General features: G+C 26.8%; 4 protein-coding genes across 7 annotated transcripts; 2 read left to right on the forward strand and 2 right to left on the reverse strand.

Annotated features, from left to right (window-relative positions):
• Positions 1 to 270: 270 nt before the first annotated feature.
• LOC126858221 (calcium channel flower) lies at positions 271 to 7,103 on the forward strand. Of its 2 annotated transcripts, XM_050608371.1 has the most exons (6): positions 271 to 404; positions 489 to 609; positions 909 to 1,116; positions 1,310 to 1,417; positions 2,294 to 2,450; positions 4,426 to 7,103. In XM_050608371.1, exons 1-5 carry the CDS (start codon positions 402 to 404, stop codon positions 2,412 to 2,414), a joined length of 561 nt encoding a protein of 186 aa, XP_050464328.1. In that variant the 5' UTR covers positions 271 to 401; the 3' UTR covers positions 2,415 to 2,450; positions 4,426 to 7,103. The 2 variants fall into 2 exon arrangements, with proteins under 2 accessions (XP_050464328.1, XP_050464327.1); XM_050608370.1 differs by lacking the exon at positions 2,294 to 2,450.
• LOC126858206 (uncharacterized) lies at positions 6,845 to 10,833 on the reverse strand. 2 transcript variants are annotated; one of them, XM_050608351.1, is made up of 4 exons: positions 10,754 to 10,833; positions 9,200 to 9,425; positions 8,013 to 9,084; positions 6,845 to 7,941 (listed from the first exon to the last, which is right to left on the reverse strand). In XM_050608351.1, the coding sequence occupies exons 1-4, from the start codon at positions 10,831 to 10,833 to the stop codon at positions 7,781 to 7,783; spliced, it is 1,539 nt and encodes a 512-aa protein (XP_050464308.1). In that variant the 3' UTR covers positions 6,845 to 7,780. The 2 variants fall into 2 exon arrangements, with proteins under 2 accessions (XP_050464308.1, XP_050464309.1); XM_050608352.1 differs by lacking the exon at positions 10,754 to 10,833 and adding an exon at positions 10,433 to 10,656.
• Positions 10,834 to 10,845: 12 nt separating this feature from the next.
• Positions 10,846 to 14,407, forward strand: LOC126858212 (solute carrier family 35 member F6). 2 transcript variants are annotated; one of them, XM_050608361.1, is made up of 8 exons: positions 10,846 to 11,247; positions 11,624 to 11,737; positions 11,864 to 12,011; positions 12,084 to 12,434; positions 13,170 to 13,254; positions 13,381 to 13,539; positions 13,614 to 13,768; positions 13,888 to 14,407. In XM_050608361.1, the coding sequence occupies exons 2-8, from the start codon at positions 11,661 to 11,663 to the stop codon at positions 14,047 to 14,049; spliced, it is 1,137 nt and encodes a 378-aa protein (XP_050464318.1). In that variant the 5' UTR covers positions 10,846 to 11,247; positions 11,624 to 11,660; the 3' UTR covers positions 14,050 to 14,407. The 2 variants fall into 2 exon arrangements, with proteins under 2 accessions (XP_050464318.1, XP_050464317.1); XM_050608360.1 differs by having other exon boundaries at positions 10,847 to 11,247; positions 11,618 to 11,737.
• A 465-nt stretch (positions 14,408 to 14,872) lies between these two features.
• On the reverse strand, positions 14,873 to 16,689 carry LOC126858208 (cytoplasmic tRNA 2-thiolation protein 2-A). The gene is made up of 3 exons (XM_050608355.1): positions 16,461 to 16,689; positions 16,049 to 16,323; positions 14,873 to 15,978 (listed from the first exon to the last, which is right to left on the reverse strand). Exons 1-3 carry the CDS (start codon positions 16,532 to 16,534, stop codon positions 14,957 to 14,959), a joined length of 1,371 nt encoding a protein of 456 aa, XP_050464312.1. The 5' UTR covers positions 16,535 to 16,689; the 3' UTR covers positions 14,873 to 14,956.
• Positions 16,690 to 18,102: the final 1,413 nt, after the last annotated feature.

The following is an 18,102-nucleotide window of genomic DNA, read 5'->3' on the forward strand; positions in this document are numbered from 1 at the left end:
AAAATGAAATTTTTGCTAATGTAAAAAAATGATCAGTATTTTAATTTTAATAAACTAATATGTGTATGTATGTTTTTATAAATATTCGAATAAATTTTGTAAAAAAAAATGAGAAAAAAATGTTTTACTATTAATCCTATCCATTTTTTTTACTTTCAGAAAATTTTTTGTCCATCGCGCGATATTAGGGATGGTTCTCATTTTTCTTTTTTGAAATTCGCGCAAAATAGTATATATATCTATAGAAACGCGCCCTCGTGGTTGCAAACGTGAAACTAGCGGGTCGATTTTTCCATGCATCGACCAACATCCAACATCAACAGATATCGGATATCGGTGGACATCGGCCAGCGGTGCTGTCAACGATCTCAGCTGACGAGGACGAAAGGACAACATCGAACATGGTAATTCGCTTTTAAACACTTCTATCAACAACGTGTACGCGTTCATAATATGTCATAACGCATTTCTAATGTGCATTCTTTTAGTCGTTTGGCGAAAAAATAGCATCGATTATGCAGAGGCCTGGACAGGACCCTGTTGCCAAGGATGATGCTCCTTGGTGGATGAAGTACGCTGGTCGTGGACTCGGTACCGTAGGCAGTATAAGTGAGTTCATTATGATACATGTAATGTATGATATTCCATTTTACATTATTTATAATTCCTCCTCCCCTTCTTTTTTTTTATACATTACATTTAACAATTCCATATTATATGTATGTATTACATACATACTTATTGCTTAAATATTCGATATGGGAAATATCCTTTTTTTCAAGGCCAGGTTTATCTTTGAGAAATTTTTTTTATATCAGCTTAAACAACATTACAGATGTAGAAATAGTCTTTTCAGGCTGCCAATTGTTGAAGCGTAATTTGTAGAAAACAGTCTTAATTGTTTGCAGTTGCAATCTTTCTCGGAGCTTGGAATTGCGCGTCGATACTATTTGGTCAGATTGACTGTTTAATTGGCGGTATGTGGCAAATGATTGCCGGTTTCTTAGTTGTAATGATTGAAGCGCCTTGCTGCTGCTTGTTCATCGACTTTGTACAGAATTTAAGTGACTGGGTGGAGAAGAAACCATATTGGAATAGAGCAGCTGGATATTGTTTGTAAGTACTCTCTCCTCTCTTTATCTTATTTATTAAATAGTACGAGATATATAATTTAAATATCTCTAAAATTGAAATATCTCATAATATAATTACTAAATAATCTGCAGTTTATCAAATATTATGAGATTTTTATATAATGTTACACATATATGAATTAAATTATATCTTTGTTTCTTGTTCATTAATTTAGAATAGCGTTGCCAGCAGTCTTCCTATGTCCAGGAATGGGTAGTATATTTGGCAGTGGTTTGATATTTACAACGGGTATAATATATGGAATGATGTCCCTGGGTAAAAAGTAAGTGATATACAATTTTTCCTTAAACCTGATAGTGGTATGATTTATAGAATATCTGAACGACAATTTTATATCAATATAAAAAAAGGATATTTAAATCAATCAGTGAATCATTATTAATTGTGCCATCAGGAATGACCAAATTTACAGGTATAAATTATATGAATTATATCCATATGAATAACTTTTTATCAAATTAGTCTAATTTGATGAAGCAGATTTGTAAAATGCACATCAGAAACTGTATCATCAATGTTATCATTTCATAATGAGGCTTTATACGTATATTGTAAAACTATGTTATCGTGCCAAACTAATTTTATAGATGCAAAAAATTATTAATACGGCTATACATTGTACGAAACATTTACATTCATTTATTTTCTTCTGAGATTATAATCCAAAATGATGGTATTACAGTCCTTAAAAGTATTAAATTTGTAGAGTTTAGAGAAATGGATGTGAAGTACATTTATCTTTTTATTTTATCTATTTCTCTTATCACACAGTTTGGCATTGATGTAACATTACATTTATGTGTTACATTTATAAAATTGGATAATGTGTTAATGTGATTTTTCATGCACAGTGATTTTCTTTTTTTTGTGCTTGTGGAAAGGTGGAAGAATCGATTTTTGTGTTGTGTTTGTCTTCGTCTTAACGCTTTGCTTGGGTTTGTGTAGGGGAAAATATATTTTACAAGATTATTTTACAAACAATTTTTTCAATGAAATAAACTATCAAAAACATTTGAACTTTGTGTCGAAGCTTTGATAAGACAAGATAGGCTCGATTCTAAATTTAATCGTCGTGAACAAAGTTACTTTTTATGAGCATTAATATAATAAAATACTAATTTATAACCTGATAACACAGAGGATCCAGGCCCGACCCAGCAGGAACGTCGGGCGTGGGTTCCCCACAAAGTACAGTGCCTCCTACTACAGATCACCATACTACTCTCATGGAGGATCCTGACGTCTGGAGGCCTACATAAATCATCAAATATTCATTGCACCACTTCACTAACCAGGCAATAATATCTAATATTTAATGTTACTACTGCATCTAAATGCTTTATAACATTTCATTACAAATTATCATTTGTATCGTACTTTATTATATTGTTGCTTTTACTTCATAAAGTTGAAAACATCTTTAAATAATGAGACTTGAAGATCTGATAATTTATATAAAATGGTGTCTTCCAGATGACTAAATGAAGAGATAAAATTAATAAGATTAAAAAAAAAAAGAGAAAATAATATAATTAAATTATAAAATTATTTAAAAATTTGAACAATGTTATATTTTTTTTACTAAAGAAATAAGACTTAGTAATTTTCAATATCTTCAAGTCTCACTGTTTCAAAATATCTTTTAATGTTGAATTAAGTTATTGATGTTTGTGTATTCAACCAGCATGTTGCATTGTTCATTCAGCCTTTTATAAGCATTTCATTAAATAAACTATTGCATATACATTGCAATATTTCTGCTTTAGTTATGTTTTACAGTTAATTCTTTAATTTAATATTCGTTAATTTTATACACACACACGCACACGCACACACACATACATATACATTTTGTATTAATTGATATGATGTAACTTTATATATCTTTCATGTTTATTCTCATGTATATCTTATGTGTTGAAATTTAATTCGAGATAAAATCTTTATTACTAGTTTATTGCAAAATGCCATTACGTACAATTCTATTTTTATTTTCTATATTGATGTAATAATTATTAAATTTAATTAACAAATGCATCAATATATCTCTATAATTGTATGTAGATATACAGAAAGAAATCAATTTTCAAAAATCCTGACATTTTAGAAGAACATCAGAGATAAAGTTTATAAAAATATTCATTTTAAAATATTTATTTAATAGAAAGAAAGTTTTTCTGGTGCGTGTAATAATTAGTTTTCGATTTTATTATATATACACATATTCTCTCATCCATCCACCTACATATACATATATATTTCCAAATACTTATATATATTGAAAATTTGAAAAATTGGCGATTGATTTCTTTCTGCGTAAATCTAATTAATTATAATACTGTGCTCTCAGTAGTAGTGCACACTAACATCACACATTCCTATCATTATTTAATATCTAACTACATTTATTAACCTTTTGCTATAATATTGCTGCAATGTTGAATAATTTTTCTTCAATATTGACATGCTTCATTTAGATGTTGGAATTTCTTGACTAATGTTTACAACTCGAAAAGAATGCATTTGCATTTGATTTAGATATTTAAAATGTTTTTTCATTATATTAATTATAATTAATAGAATAAGCTGGCAAAAATCCGTCAGACATCATATATTATAGTTATAGATGTATGTGTCAACTTTCTTTTTACTTCATTTTGAAAATATGGAAAATTTTGAACATATTTGTGCTAAATCTTCTAAATGAAAATTTCTAATCTTATCTTTATGATAATTATTTAGAAAAAAACGAACTTTTAATGCCAATTATGAATACACATAAAAAAAATCTCATTAACAAAGAAAATTATATTCTTTGGTTGATTAAAAAAAAATCTCTTTTTAAACAGGTATAGTTTAACAAAATTTTAATTTAAATATATTTTTTGTATAATATCTTAAATTGTGAATAGTTGTATGTGTGTGCATATAATGAACTATTAAAAAAATTTTTTTCTTCATAAATAATTTCAGAAATTTCGTCTAAAAATGGCTGTTAAAAAAATATAAGAGTGGGTTCCTCTTGTTAATGTCATGATAACACAGCAAAATGTCAGTGTCATTCTAGGATTTCATAATAAAAGGATAAATGTTGATAATTATGAATGAAATGATAATTTATTCTAGCTGTAGAATGATATTGGCTGTTCTTTGTAAAATGTACTTATATATATGCTTGTAAAACAATAAATATAGAATTAATTTATATATTATATTGATAGAAAAAAATAGGAATTCTTGAAAAATATTAAGAAGATATCTATACTTTAGGGCACCTTTTGGCGAAATGAGAACAGCAGCAATGGATATTCAAGCTCCAGCATCAAGCATGCGGTCCACACTAGTTGAAAATACTCAGCCGATTGGTTTGAGCAGTACCCCAAGTAGTATCGTTTGAATCATTAGGAACTAATTGGGTGAGCAATCCAACGTTTTATGTGAATGATTGTGAGTGATAATTAATCATCCAAGTAAATATCAGTAACTGAGCCCACGAACATGCTTTCATTTCATTTTAGCTATAACATTGATACATATTGTAATTCCGATAATTCTAATAGTATCTTTAGACAACATTCATTATTCGTTGAATCTTTAAGATAATATTGAACATAAATTGTATCATGGATGTGTAGATTCAAATATGTTATAATTTTAAAAAATTCTGAAAAAAAATTTTCTTAACCTTATTATCTAATGGGCTTTTTCTGATTTAAAAAGACTTGCTCTAAGAATTGGTCAATTAAAGAGAACAATTGTATGCGTTTATTACATTTTATGTTTGTATCAAATGTGAGCAAAATGAAATGAGATATTCTATTACGAGAATATAGTATGGAAGAATTTGTTGCTTCATTTAGAATAATGCCAAAGTCAAAGACTGTCATAGAGGATGATGTTGTTCATGGGCCTAGTTATCCATAGGCCCATTTGTCCACTGTATGTCATAAGACGTTAACGAGCAAAACAATAGAAAATTGTAAACGATCATGTAACTTGTTTTTAATGTAATGTATAAAAGCGCTTTGCTTTGGAGAGAGATGATTTTGTTATAGATTAGTTAAGTAAACATACAGCAAAGACAAAATTGAATAATATTTTCGTTATTATTTCGCATTCAAATTGTAAAACAGATTGTTCTTAAAATATTATAAAAACAGAGAAATCATTATATATTAGTATTATGATCCTTTATAATATATAGATAAGCTTCTCTCTGCCAAATAAACTATATATGCATCAAGTTTAAATGTTTTAAGATAACATTGTTACACATTTAAACAGTTTTATAATTTTTATTGGATAATTTATAAAAATTTACATCTTACAGATTACTTTAATTTTTACATGTCATTAAGATTAAAATTTGTCATAATTAAAGTACTTTGTGCATATATAATTATTATTCAAAAATTACAACATTTTAACAGGACATGTTTAGAACCAGAAATAACTTCCATATGATTCTTATAGTGAGGTATACGTTTTTGTAAATAATTACTTGAGTGTGTATAGTGCTGTAAACTTAATTATTATATGACCAGCTGATAAAATTGTGAATGTGCAGGATGAATTAATGCTTCAGTGCTTGTTTTAATAGTTGTAATCTAAGGATTTGGTGAATAAAAAATACGAATCCGTTTCGTCTTTCCTCGCCATGTGTGTATTCGAATTATTTTACTTCTTGCTGTTAAAACAGAGTGATGTAATACTTTTTGCGCGTGTTTATATTATTAGAAAAAATACGCGCATGCAGTGATACCTTATTGTGCGATATGACAGAGATTTATTCTTTGCTATTTGGCACATTTCTTATATATATGATAAATTCTGTATAATCACAAATATTGCATATATATAGATTGTATCACACATTAAATTTTAATAAGTTCTTCCATTTTTTTGATATATAAATTAAGAGTCAAGTTTTCCTTAAGAAAAGAAAATACCAAGCCTCTCTTGAAGAATCCCGAAATGCTTATAATTGTGTAACACTTTGTATATATGCATTAATTTTCACAGATGCCTAGCACAGTTTCTAATATTTCATTTAAACAATTGAAAATGTGTGTGTGGATTTTGTAAGTACAATTCTAAAGTATTCAAATATTGTGAGTAAAGGCATTTGTGGCACTTGGCGTCCTTAATGTGAATATTTCGACATTATTCTATTTTATTCTGAATTACTGATATTAAATGTGCCAGAAATGCTTCTTAGGAAGCATCTAAATCAAATTCCGATTAATTTATCGATAATATCTGCAGTATTTTGTTAATATACATGGAAATATTAATTTTTTGTCATATTTGACATATAAAAGATTTGATTAGGAACGAATAATAATATAATTCGAAATTTTGATGAATTCTGTAGATAATTCTATTAGTTAAGTTAATCACCTCAATTAAGTTGATCGGAATTTTATCAAAATTGTATCCTTAATCATCATCATCATCATTCTTTATTAGTTATATTTGTTTATAATACTTGTACTGATACTGATTAAGTTTTTTTTGCCTTATATTTAAGTTAGATTTTGTTTTGCCACACATTTCTATTTATAATTTATTTAAAAAGCAATATATTTATATTATCATTTGGCTTTTACTTGATTTTCACATTATAATTAATTAAATATATCAATTGTTGATATAATTATTCATACATATAGAGGTAATTATCTATAGCTTATTTTACATAATCTTTTAATTATAATAATTTATTTCGTATATATTGAAAGAAGTGTGATTATTCATAATAAAATAAATCCTTGTGATTAATATTGTTCCATGTACATACATGTGCATATGCACACAAATACATAGTACAAACATACAATATATACTATCTATAGAAAAATATCAATGTATTGAAAGTATGTATGATGTGTCTGTTATACAAGTATATACAGGATATTCCACTTTTAAAATAAATCCTTATTGGCAAATTTTTCTTAATTAAATTAAAAACAAAAATACTAATAGACGTCAATATATAGACGTTATTATATAGGATGAGTCTGATAAAAAGTTGACCTAATTGTTGTCGAAAAAAATGTGGTGAAATTTTTATCAGACTCACTCTGTATTTAATTTATAAGCAGTAAAAGTAAAGGGACACTTTCTTTGCGAATTAAACTTTATTAAATTAAAAAGACACCAAAATTTTATACTTTATTTCTCACTTGATTGTATGTAAATAGTGAAGGGAAATCATACATATTAGCAGAATTTAATTTGTTCTGTAAAGTTTTGATATCAAAATATGATAAAATTGTTACTAGTGATATAATATTTTCATTGAGGAAAAATTAATCAGATATTTGTTCTATATTATTAAAATAGCTGGAATAGAATTCCTGCATATGCTTATGTATTTGATTTAAGTTCTGAAAATTATATTAGACTAGCATATTAAAATATTGAACATTACTCTTTCAATTAATGAGTATAATAATCGAAAGAACGAAAATTTAAGGGTATAATAGAAATTCGCTATTCGGGAGAATTATCACTAAACTGCCCTATTATTTTGGAATCTTCCCTCAATTTTTATTCTATTTTAATTACTACCTAGAAATTCTGATCTTATATTTTATCCCGAGATCCTCTCTACATAAAAACTTTAAGATTTATTTAGTAAATGTGATAATGTAGTACATTTTGTACATCTGGACGAGTTGTTATTTACAATCAATGGACAAGAGATGTGTCTCCATCTGATTCCATCCTTATATGCAATTTCGATTATATCAACATTTTCAAAGTCTCTAAGATCGTTTAAGCCTATTCGGAAAAAAAATGATTTAGTCAAAACTAAAAAAATAAAATAAAATAAAAAGATATTGTAATTTTACCTTGGCAAATAATTCGTTGATCAAATTCATCGATAAATATTTCTATATCCAATAAGTTTCTCATTTTGCTATGTTTCCTTTCTTTCACGAGATTGTGCATAAGCAGATCAATTTCTCTATTAGCTGCAGCACAATGTAACACCATATCGCTTCTTATAAAAACTTGTTTCTCCACAAAAGGTAATCCGTCCTTTGTTATTCCCATACAAAGATATACAACTGTGGTACCATGTCCTTTCGATGTTACCAAGCAGGACCAACCACGTGGTAAAGATACTTCTGTGCATACTTCAAGAAAATCTTCAAACAATATCTCATTTTCACTGACTGTATCAAATGTTTCTTTATCCTTCATATCTAAACAATCATAATCCAAAGTAGCTAATTCTCGATTATCTATGTATAAATCATTAGGCATTCTTAAATTATTCTCTATAGGTGTTTCTTTTGAAAAAGAATGGGCGGAATCGATATCGTACTTCGAAGTTTCCACCGATATCCCATCTTCTTCAGAAGAATCATACCTTTCGATACTACATTCCGTCGTTTTATTAAACCTTTTTGCATGAGTTGCACTTAATTTGTTAGATATCTGATTCCTTTTTTTATCTACATTCACAGATTCAGTCGTTACTTCTACGAAATCTATATTTAAACTGTTATCGCGTTTAAATGTTTTAACTGATTCTTTTATATCAGGTTTTAATTTTTTTAATTTTGAGTCATGCATAGAAACATTGTCTTCCTTATCCATATTTTTCGATAATTGGATATACAAATCATCATTTTCTTCCGAGTTATACACATAGCTTTGTGATTTAGAGTAAGTGTGATAATGCACATCAGTATTTTCATTTTCTGCATCTTCATTGTCACTCAGACTTTTCTTTCTTCTAGGTATCAAAAAGATTTTATTCTCTTCCGATGCTTGTTCCTTTTTAGATGTCAAATTCTTAATATCTACTTCATGTTGATTTAAGTTATCTTTATCTGTTGACTGTAAGTTACTAACCGAGTGGAAATTTCTACTTGGTACAGCTCCTGGACGCAATCGACATTTCTTGTACTTAATCTATAGTAACAAACAACAGGTACAATCTTCAGTAATATCAACGAAAGTGTATTTGCTATCATTTTTAATTAAGCTTACTTGCTAACTTTGCATATATTTTGTATTCATCAAGCACCTTTATTACTTGCGGGGGTACTCCACTGATCCAATGTGTAATAATATCATTCTTGTGAAAATGTCTGCTACATACATATGTATCATCTGTGACAGTATAATTTTTAATGGCAAGAGCATTTTGCCATTTCCTGCGTGTTTCTGCATCTTTAGGAGCTGAGAAGAAACTATAATTGTTCCTTTTATAATTGCTTTCTTTACACAATGCACATTTACGAGTCATGATTCTAAAAATGTTAAAAAAGACAAATTTAAAATAATTTATTTTAAATGAAGCCCAGAAAGATATAAAAAGAGGATAGATATATATATCCTATGTATTTCCTATTACTAATTGTTTTTTTCTATGTTTTAAAATATATAATAAAGTTTATAATAGAGGAAAGTACTGAATATTTATTAAAATAAATATAATTAATTATATATACAACATTCTTTTTCTAAAGATCTGTTTCAATATACTTATTGTTACAAACGGCAATTTTTCCATATATATATGATTATTATAGCATATATATGATTATTCTATAATTAGGACAAATAACTTTATATAATTGCTATGGATTTAAATCTTTTTTTGTATGATCTTAATGTAATTGTCCATCAACAATATTACTCAAAAGTTGCATGAGAAAATAGGAAAGAATTTAAATAAATCAATAAAAAAAAGTATCTTATTTTAGAAAATATGAAATTCCATGACATATAATTCCACAACATATATTGTTGATAAAAAGAATATTTAAAAAATACATAGCAATTTTTTTGCAAGTATAAATTTGTCATTTAAGATGTAATAAACATTTTCAGTTAACTCTGTTATTTTCTAGAAATAATATAACAATTTACATATTTCTACAAAAAAATTAAAATTTTGATTTTAAGCAAATTACAACTTTCTAAATAGTAGTGAATTGTAAAAAATATTTACAAATATTTACAAAATTTCACAACTTTTTCGAAAATTTTCACGAGCAATATAGAAAATTGTAGAAGTTGTAGATTATTTTTTAAATTTTATAATTAAATTCGATATATGTGTGTATGTAGTAGTAGAAAATCACAACTTTCTATGTAAATTTATAAAAAACTACCAACATGGCCCAAGTAGTTTGACATAAAAACTACATAGAAATAATCTAAAAAGTTGTAGTTATATTATAAAAAATTGTAGTTTTCCCATAATTTTTGCGTGAAAAGTATAAAATTATTTCCACCAAATTTATACACTTACTTATATACACACGAATCATTCCTGTAGTACAAATATATACATATTATTGAACACCATTGGGGGTGACAGACAGATTAATTTAATCTAAGTTCCAGTGTAAAGTCAATTAAAAATAATTAATAAAAACACAGCTTTTTTTACAGGTTATATGGTATTTGGGGTTAACATCACATAGAGACCCTATTACATTCGTAGCGAAGTTTCTCAAGCAATCTCCCAATTGGCTATTAAATAGAGAATTTCTAGAATCCTGATAGGGATTCCGGAAATTTTCTTCATCCGATAACCAATCGGTGCGTCCGATACAAAATATGTACATACATATATACACACATGCGTAATATCAGCCTCGTGGTATCTTCAGTTCTGTCAAACATTCTGTCAATTTTCTCATATCTCATCTCTGCTATCGAATCCTTTTATTGTCTCTCTCTATCCGCACGTTTTTATCGTTCTTCGTTTCGATATGTCAGATATGGAATGTTCGAAAAATCGGAACAAAGCTGTTTCTTCGAACTGAGATGACGTTGATCTAATATTATTCATCGCCAGTAAATAGAGATATGTGTAATTGTAATATGAGAACAGTGATCCAACAGACGAATCTGTATCATCTAATATTTTCTTGAAAGGATTTGAGAGGATCATTCACCATTTATTTTCACCTATTTTTTATTAGTTGTTGACAGTGAAATTGGTCCTTATTTCCAATCGATGCCAATTTAAATCGTAGAGGATTTTATATCACCTGTGGATCCAGTTTCAATTTGGTCATTTCATGAATAAAGAGAGTATTGAGTAAAAATATAAAACGGGTAGGTAGAAAAATATGCTCCTCGTCGATCTGAATGAAATGTACAAAATACAAAAATAATTAAAATTATTGCGCTGTAAAATGACATAAACGTATCTACAACATAATCTGACCATGATTAATCAAATTAATCAAATTAAATAATTACATGATTTTAAGTAGATTTCTAACTTTTCACCTAGTAAAGAGACAATTTTAACTATTTCTTTTTTATTTTGCTCAATAAATTATGTAATACCAAATTTTGATTTTATTGATGGAAAAAAATAGCGATTTACTAATAGAACTATTATATATTTATTAAATTTAATAATGTTTTAAAAAAAGTAAATTTATTGTAAGATATAAAGTATGGTATTTTGTCTCGATAGGAACAGATATATCCAGTAACTATCACTTTTATACCAATCAACAATGGCATGGACAAATTATCAACGTACATTAGCTATACTTCAAATAATTACAGGCTCATTTAATACTTTGTCAGTAAAGTAAGTGCAATTAGTATTTTTATAAAAAATTATGAGTTATAGCATGGAAGAAACATATATTAATGAATCTTATAAATAACATTAATTTTGTACATGAAGAGAAAATTTGACTTTAAATTTATTTAGGTACGCAGATCGGCAAGTGGTTCTTGGAGAAGATAAGCAACTTAGGCATTTTAATCATCCTTTTATGCAATCGTTATTTATGTTTATTGGAGAGGCTCTTTGTTTTTTGGCATTTAAAATCTTTTATTATTATTATAATCGACGAGCTGTAGGTATTTTTGATTTTTGTTTCTTAAAAACAAATTGAGCTGTATTATTTATGGTATTAATTTGTTTGCAGGATGGCTCTGTAGATAACAATGTACTCACTAAGGGTTCAAGGATTTTTAATCCTTTCATTTTACTTGTACCTGCATTGTGTGATATGTTTGCGACATCCATAATGTATATTGGCCTGAACATGACTTATGCGAGTAGTTTCCAGATGTTACGTGGATCAGTAATAGTTTTTACAGGAATGCTTTCTATTGGATTTCTCAATAGAAAATTGGGAATAAGGGAATGGATAGGCATTGGTTTTGTCATAGTAGGCTTAGCTTTTGTTGGTGTTAGTGATATATTAACAATGGAAGACAGTGATATCAGTGCAAACTCTGTAATCACCGGAGACTTGCTTATTATATTTGCCCAGGTACATTTTTTTATCATTATCAACTTATTGTTACATTGGGTTGATCAATTGAAAATTTGTTCATTTTTTTATAAACAAATTTTTGAAATATTCAACAATTGATTCTTGTCCTATAAAGAGACTTTCGACAATTTGTTTAGTAGTATAATGTAAATTATTTTAAAGTAATGCCATCAAACACACAATTTTCTCATTATCAATTTTCTAAATATCTTTCAAAAATTTTTGGCATAAAACTTTGTAAGTCAATTTTAAATTGTCTAAATATTTACAGGACCCTAAACAGCGCAAATCTTTTTTTGGATAATCATTTTGGTTTTTAAAATATAATACAAATGTATTTCCTTTCGTTTCTTTTTATTTTTAAGTTTATATTATGTGAATATAAATTAATGATTTTATACTATTTGCTACCACAATGATTTTATACTATACAATTAAAGATATAATAAAATGCCAATTTAAACAGAATTTTATAGATAAGATAAAATTTAGAATAAAATTGGCAAATATATTGTTAATTAATATATATAATAGAGAATATATAATAGAGAAGCTATTTACTTAGGAAATAAATGAATAAACTTTTTAATCAATTCAGTTTGTAAATCTCTAAAGAAAATTGGCAATTATAATTATTACTTAATTACACTCACACACACAATCTACAATATTTAATCATGTACTAATATGTATATTTACTATTGCAAAATAATTTCCAATTGAAATATATAGGTAATAACAGCTGTCCAAATGGTTGTGGAAGAAAAATATGTGGGGGAACAAGATATTCCTGCATTACAGGCGATTGGATGGGAGGGTTAGTACATTTCATGTTTTTCAAGTTTTTCTCATATAATATCTGTCATTGTTATTCAAATCGATATTGATATCATTCTTATTTATTATAATATTTATATACTTTTTATATTATACTTTTTTGCAGGTATCTTTGGATTTATTGGTATTTCTATAGCTTTGATTCCTCTAAATTACATTACTGCGCCACCGCCTTTCGCTGACAATTCACGCGGCACGCTTGAAGCTTCTGTGGAAGCTCTTGTCGAAATAGGAGGCAGTATTAAATTATTGATAGCTGTTATCGGTCAGTTTATCATTTCTTTTCTCTCCCTTTTTGTAATTGTCTTATTGCTTTTATTATATGCTATTTGGTTACAGGTATATCGTTTAGTATCGCTTTCTTTAATTTTGCTGGTATTAGTGTTACCAAAGAGATGAGCGCTACGACGAGAATGATTTTAGATAGTGTTCGAACGATTTTAATATGGGCATTTTCTTTAGCATTTCAATGGCAGGCCTTCCATTATATGCAGGTATGTGATTAGATATTATGCATATATAATTAATAATAGTTACTATTCATAAAATATATATATATATATATATATATATATATATATATATTTCAATATTAAAATTATTTTTGGTTCAGCTCATTGGTTTTGCAATTCTTTTAATCGGTATGGCATGTTACAATAACATCGTTATTCCGCAATTATTCCAAAAATATCGATGCCGTTTGGGACGCCATACATTAGCTGACGAAGATCGTATTATTAATACTGCTGCAGATGATTTGCCAGAAACTATATGAGTCCATGCAATTTGAATATTCTATGCCGCGCAATCATCGCTAATATTAATTATCTTTTTTTGTTGTTATTAAGCGATGACTATTTCTACAAGATCTATGATATTACGATTCGAAGATCATAACCGTAATTATAATATCTTACGCCTTTTTTTTATTTTATTATTACAATTATATATAAAATAATACATAAAATACATATATCTTCATTTCTGTTTGTGTAAATCATGATGTATAAGTTTAAATTAACACAGAGCTAGATTTATCCATATATAATGTGATAAGTATATATTGTGTATTTTATTATATATTTTATTACGTTGATATGAAAAATGAAATAAACATATTTATTATTAAAAAATGCATGGTATATTATGTACCTTTTTATTATTACAATTATATATATATATATATATATATATATATATATATATATATATATATATAAAATAATCATACATTTTTATTTCTGTTTGTATAAATCAGGAATTTTTCAAATCATAGCTCTCCTCAATTCTTAATATTTCGTGATAAGATAAATAATGTTTGTAACAGAATTATATACAATATTGATAGAGGAAATTGTTATAATTAACATTTAATATATGAAGAAACAAAATATTAAATATTACCATTTTTAACATTAGCATATTAACATTCTAGTTCAAATAAAAAGAATTTTTGCTTGATTTTTTTATTTATGTATTGTATAATTTAATAATTATATTTAAAAAAACTTTTAAATATTAATATGTATACATATTATTTTTCATATTATATATATATATATATATATATATATATATATATATATATATATATTAATTTTCATATTTTCCTATCTGATAAAGTTTGTGTAAGTATGATTCAAAAATAATATTTCAACTATTTATAATAAAATTTCATTTATTTATAATAAAAAGTCATTAATTTCCTCTCTCATACTTTTTAAGGCTAATCTTTGTTGAACGGCAGATAATAATGGCATTGGTAAGGTATTTAAAATATCTGAATTTCGAAATATTAATCTGCAACTATAACAAAGATACCTCCAAACATCTTCCGCAGTTATTTTTCTTTTCTTACAATTACACTCGTTATTATCATTACAGTTTATTTTGTCTAAACATAGAATTGTATCATTTGATTCTTCCTTTTCTTTATTACTAGAAGTCCTTGTGTCAATATTTGAAGATACCAATTTGGAAATTTCAATCGCCCTCACGGCGGATATTTGATCACTAGATGTAGTATCTAATCTTGCGTCACACAATACACAACTATCTTCTATATTTTGCTGTGCGTTAATTCTCGGACTTATTTTTTCGGCTGTACGAAATATAGTAGACACTGTACCAGAAAATTGAGATTCTAATCCTGTCGTGAAGTTGCGCGCTAATGCCTGTATAGAAGTTGCTGTCACATTAGATTCTTTCAATTTAATAGATTTTATCTCATAGTGCTGTGAATAATATACCAATTCCTGCTGTGTGAAATTTCTCAATGGTTTAAGTATCTTGATATCACAACGAGCGTCACAGAAGTTTGCGAGCATAGAAAGTTGCGCACCTCGTCCTAAACATATATCACCCAGCACTTTTGTGGCAATATCTATAGCAGAATCTGTTACAAATACTTTATTACAGCCCAGTGTTCGTGCTGTTGATACAAGCAATCTTCGTCGTAATTGATGTAATAAATCTATTCTTGAAGTATTATCTGGTAAATTATTCAATATTGTACGTAGATGATCTTTATGTTCATAGTATACTTCTTGATAATCAATCGGTTTTACTTCTAAGGTATCTTCTTTGCTTAAAACTTGATTCAATGATATGACATAACCATTAAATCCCGAATCTTCTATTTCCTTGGCAATTTTGTACTGCAGAATTTTTCTTTCGTCAATCGTTCTTCCCATAGTAGCACCATCTAAAGAATCTTTTTTTTTTTGAGTTCAAACTTGAATACACAATACAAAATTGACTTATATGAAACTTACCATCTATATATAAAACTATTGTCTTGAAGATGAGTTTTTTATGAACAGACTCGCTCATACCAGATTTAATAAGATGCAAAAGCACAGTGGAATTTAAATCACCCAAATGATCGACCAATATTGAATCACCATGACGAATAATCTTCGATTTGCCAAGCGTAGCTCTAAACTTATGATTTGTAATAATTAGAAAGCATGTTTTACAATATCCACTTTGGCCAATTAATAATACATCACTATTTTCACGTCTGCATTTTCTGCATAGTGTTGTATTCCTACAAGAAAAATATAATAATAAAAATAGTAAAAATAATAATAAAAATATATCAATAATAGAATATATAAATAATATAATTTAGAATATAATTTTTTTATTTACTTGTTATATATTATTATTTAAAACTGTACTAACATTAATAAATCTTTTGCGTTCTCATTTATTTCTTCATTGTTACTATCATATATGCAATCATTTAGCGAACACATGTTTCTTTTTATGATCTATCACAAAAATATTTTACTATTTACAATTACAATTTGAAGTTATTAGTTATAAACTTATTCACTGATAAATTCTGTAACAAAATTGACTTTTTAGAATACAGCTTATACATGATCGATCACGTGGGCCTCGCCATTAAGACAACTTAACCTCAAAAATCTACAAAATTTAGAAATCACATTGGTACCATATTGGCGCAAAATTTAAAGATGTTTTTCTTTTTTGCAAAATATTTTTATTTGGCAGAGAATAATGCGTTAAAGGTACCTTTTCACGCTGAAGCTCGACGCCCATTTTTAGCGTCAAAGTAGTCACGTCATTAAAATTGACACTATATTGTGAAAAACGCATGAAGAGTTTAGTATCGAATTTATAGCGTCAATACTGGCCAATAGTACGGCTTGATGCTTGATGCTGAGGTTGAGAAAATCCAACTTCTTTTTTCTTGACGCTAGCGTGGGTAGCTAAATAAAATTATTTAGTATTCGATAATTGTATCGTAATATTTTTATGTACAGAATAATAAGATGAATTAAGTGGTGTAAAGAAAAAATAAATGTTATAAAAAAATATATATAAAATAAATATATAAAGTATGCAAATAATTATTGCATACTTTTCTTTAAAAACAATCATTTTCTGTACACCATTTGATTCATCTTATTATTCTGTACATAAAAGTATTACGATATAATTATCGAATATTAAATAATTTTTGAGATATTTTATATTTTATACTAAAATACGTGAGATTAAGATACAAAATAACTCAAAAAATTCTTAATGAAAAAATACTTTATTATAGTGTTTTGGAAAACTCTCAACATAAGCTATAAGAATATGCAATAAAAAATAGGGAATTCCATTTAAGAAATTAAAGGTGTCCTTGACTTGACCTTAACGATGCCATCCAAGGTCAAACCAATGACACTATCTTATGTTCCCTTCAAAACCACACAATTTTTGTTCAAAACATTTTTCTCTAAAATGCTTGGTTTTTGAAAGAAAAGAGGTGTACGGCTGGTCTAGGACATCCTGTATATATATATATATATATATATATATATATATATATATATATATATATATATATATATATATTAAAAATTATAAAATAAAAATAAATAAAATATATATATATATAGTTTATATTTTTGCATATAGATGACAAACTATATATACTTTTTATAAACTATATATAATTTAGGGGTAAATGTCTGTATAAGATACAAAAGAAACATACAAATTTGTTGTCAATTTATTATTATATATATATATATATATATATATATATATATATATATATATATATGATATTATATATTATAATGCTTGTAAAAAATTATAATTTTAAAAATTGATTGTAAATCTAAATACGTTATAAAAAAATACAACGCGTAAATTTTTTCATATGTACAAATATTGCGTCAGATCGATTGCAAAAGAGAGGTAACAGATTTTTCGAGTTAAATCATTCAAAAATTCTGTTGTATCGCGCATTGAATAAAAGTGATCAATATCAAATGTTTTGTCGCTATGTTTTTAATATCAA

Source organism: Cataglyphis hispanica, chromosome 24 (genome assembly GCF_021464435.1).
Source record: "Cataglyphis hispanica isolate Lineage 1 chromosome 24, ULB_Chis1_1.0, whole genome shotgun sequence".
NCBI lineage: Eukaryota > Metazoa > Arthropoda > Insecta > Hymenoptera > Formicidae > Cataglyphis > Cataglyphis hispanica.

Bases quoted from the DNA above. Each gene is read 5' to 3' on its own strand.
- LOC126858221 (XM_050608370.1), top strand. The intron at 1,117-1,309 runs GTAAGTACTCTC...TCATTAATTTAG, and splicing joins AGAGCAGCTGGATATTGTTT to AATAGCGTTGCCAGCAGTCT. The intron at 1,418-4,425 runs GTAAGTGATATA...TCTATACTTTAG, and splicing joins ATGATGTCCCTGGGTAAAAA to GGCACCTTTTGGCGAAATGA.
- LOC126858206 (XM_050608351.1), bottom strand. From the start codon at position 10,833: ATGAGATATGAGAAAATTGACAGAATGTTTGACAGAACTGAAGATACC. The intron at 9,426-10,753 runs GTATGTACATAT...TAACATTTTTAG, and splicing joins TTACGCATGTGTGTATATAT to AATCATGACTCGTAAATGTG. The intron at 7,942-8,012 runs GTAAAATTACAA...TTTTCCGAATAG, and splicing joins TCAACGAATTATTTGCCAAG to GCTTAAACGATCTTAGAGAC.
- LOC126858212 (XM_050608361.1), top strand. From the start codon at position 11,661: ATGGCATGGACAAATTATCAACGTACATTAGCTATACTTCAAATAATT. The intron at 12,012-12,083 runs GTAGGTATTTTT...ATTTGTTTGCAG, and splicing joins ATTATTATAATCGACGAGCT to GATGGCTCTGTAGATAACAA. The intron at 13,540-13,613 runs GTCAGTTTATCA...ATTTGGTTACAG, and splicing joins ATTATTGATAGCTGTTATCG to GTATATCGTTTAGTATCGCT.
- LOC126858208 (XM_050608355.1), bottom strand. From the start codon at position 16,534: ATGTGTTCGCTAAATGATTGCATATATGATAGTAACAATGAAGAAATA. The intron at 16,324-16,460 runs GTTAGTACAGTT...TTTTTCTTGTAG, and splicing joins AACGCAAAAGATTTATTAAT to GAATACAACACTATGCAGAA. The intron at 15,979-16,048 runs GTAAGTTTCATA...AAGATTCTTTAG, and splicing joins AATAGTTTTATATATAGATG to ATGGTGCTACTATGGGAAGA.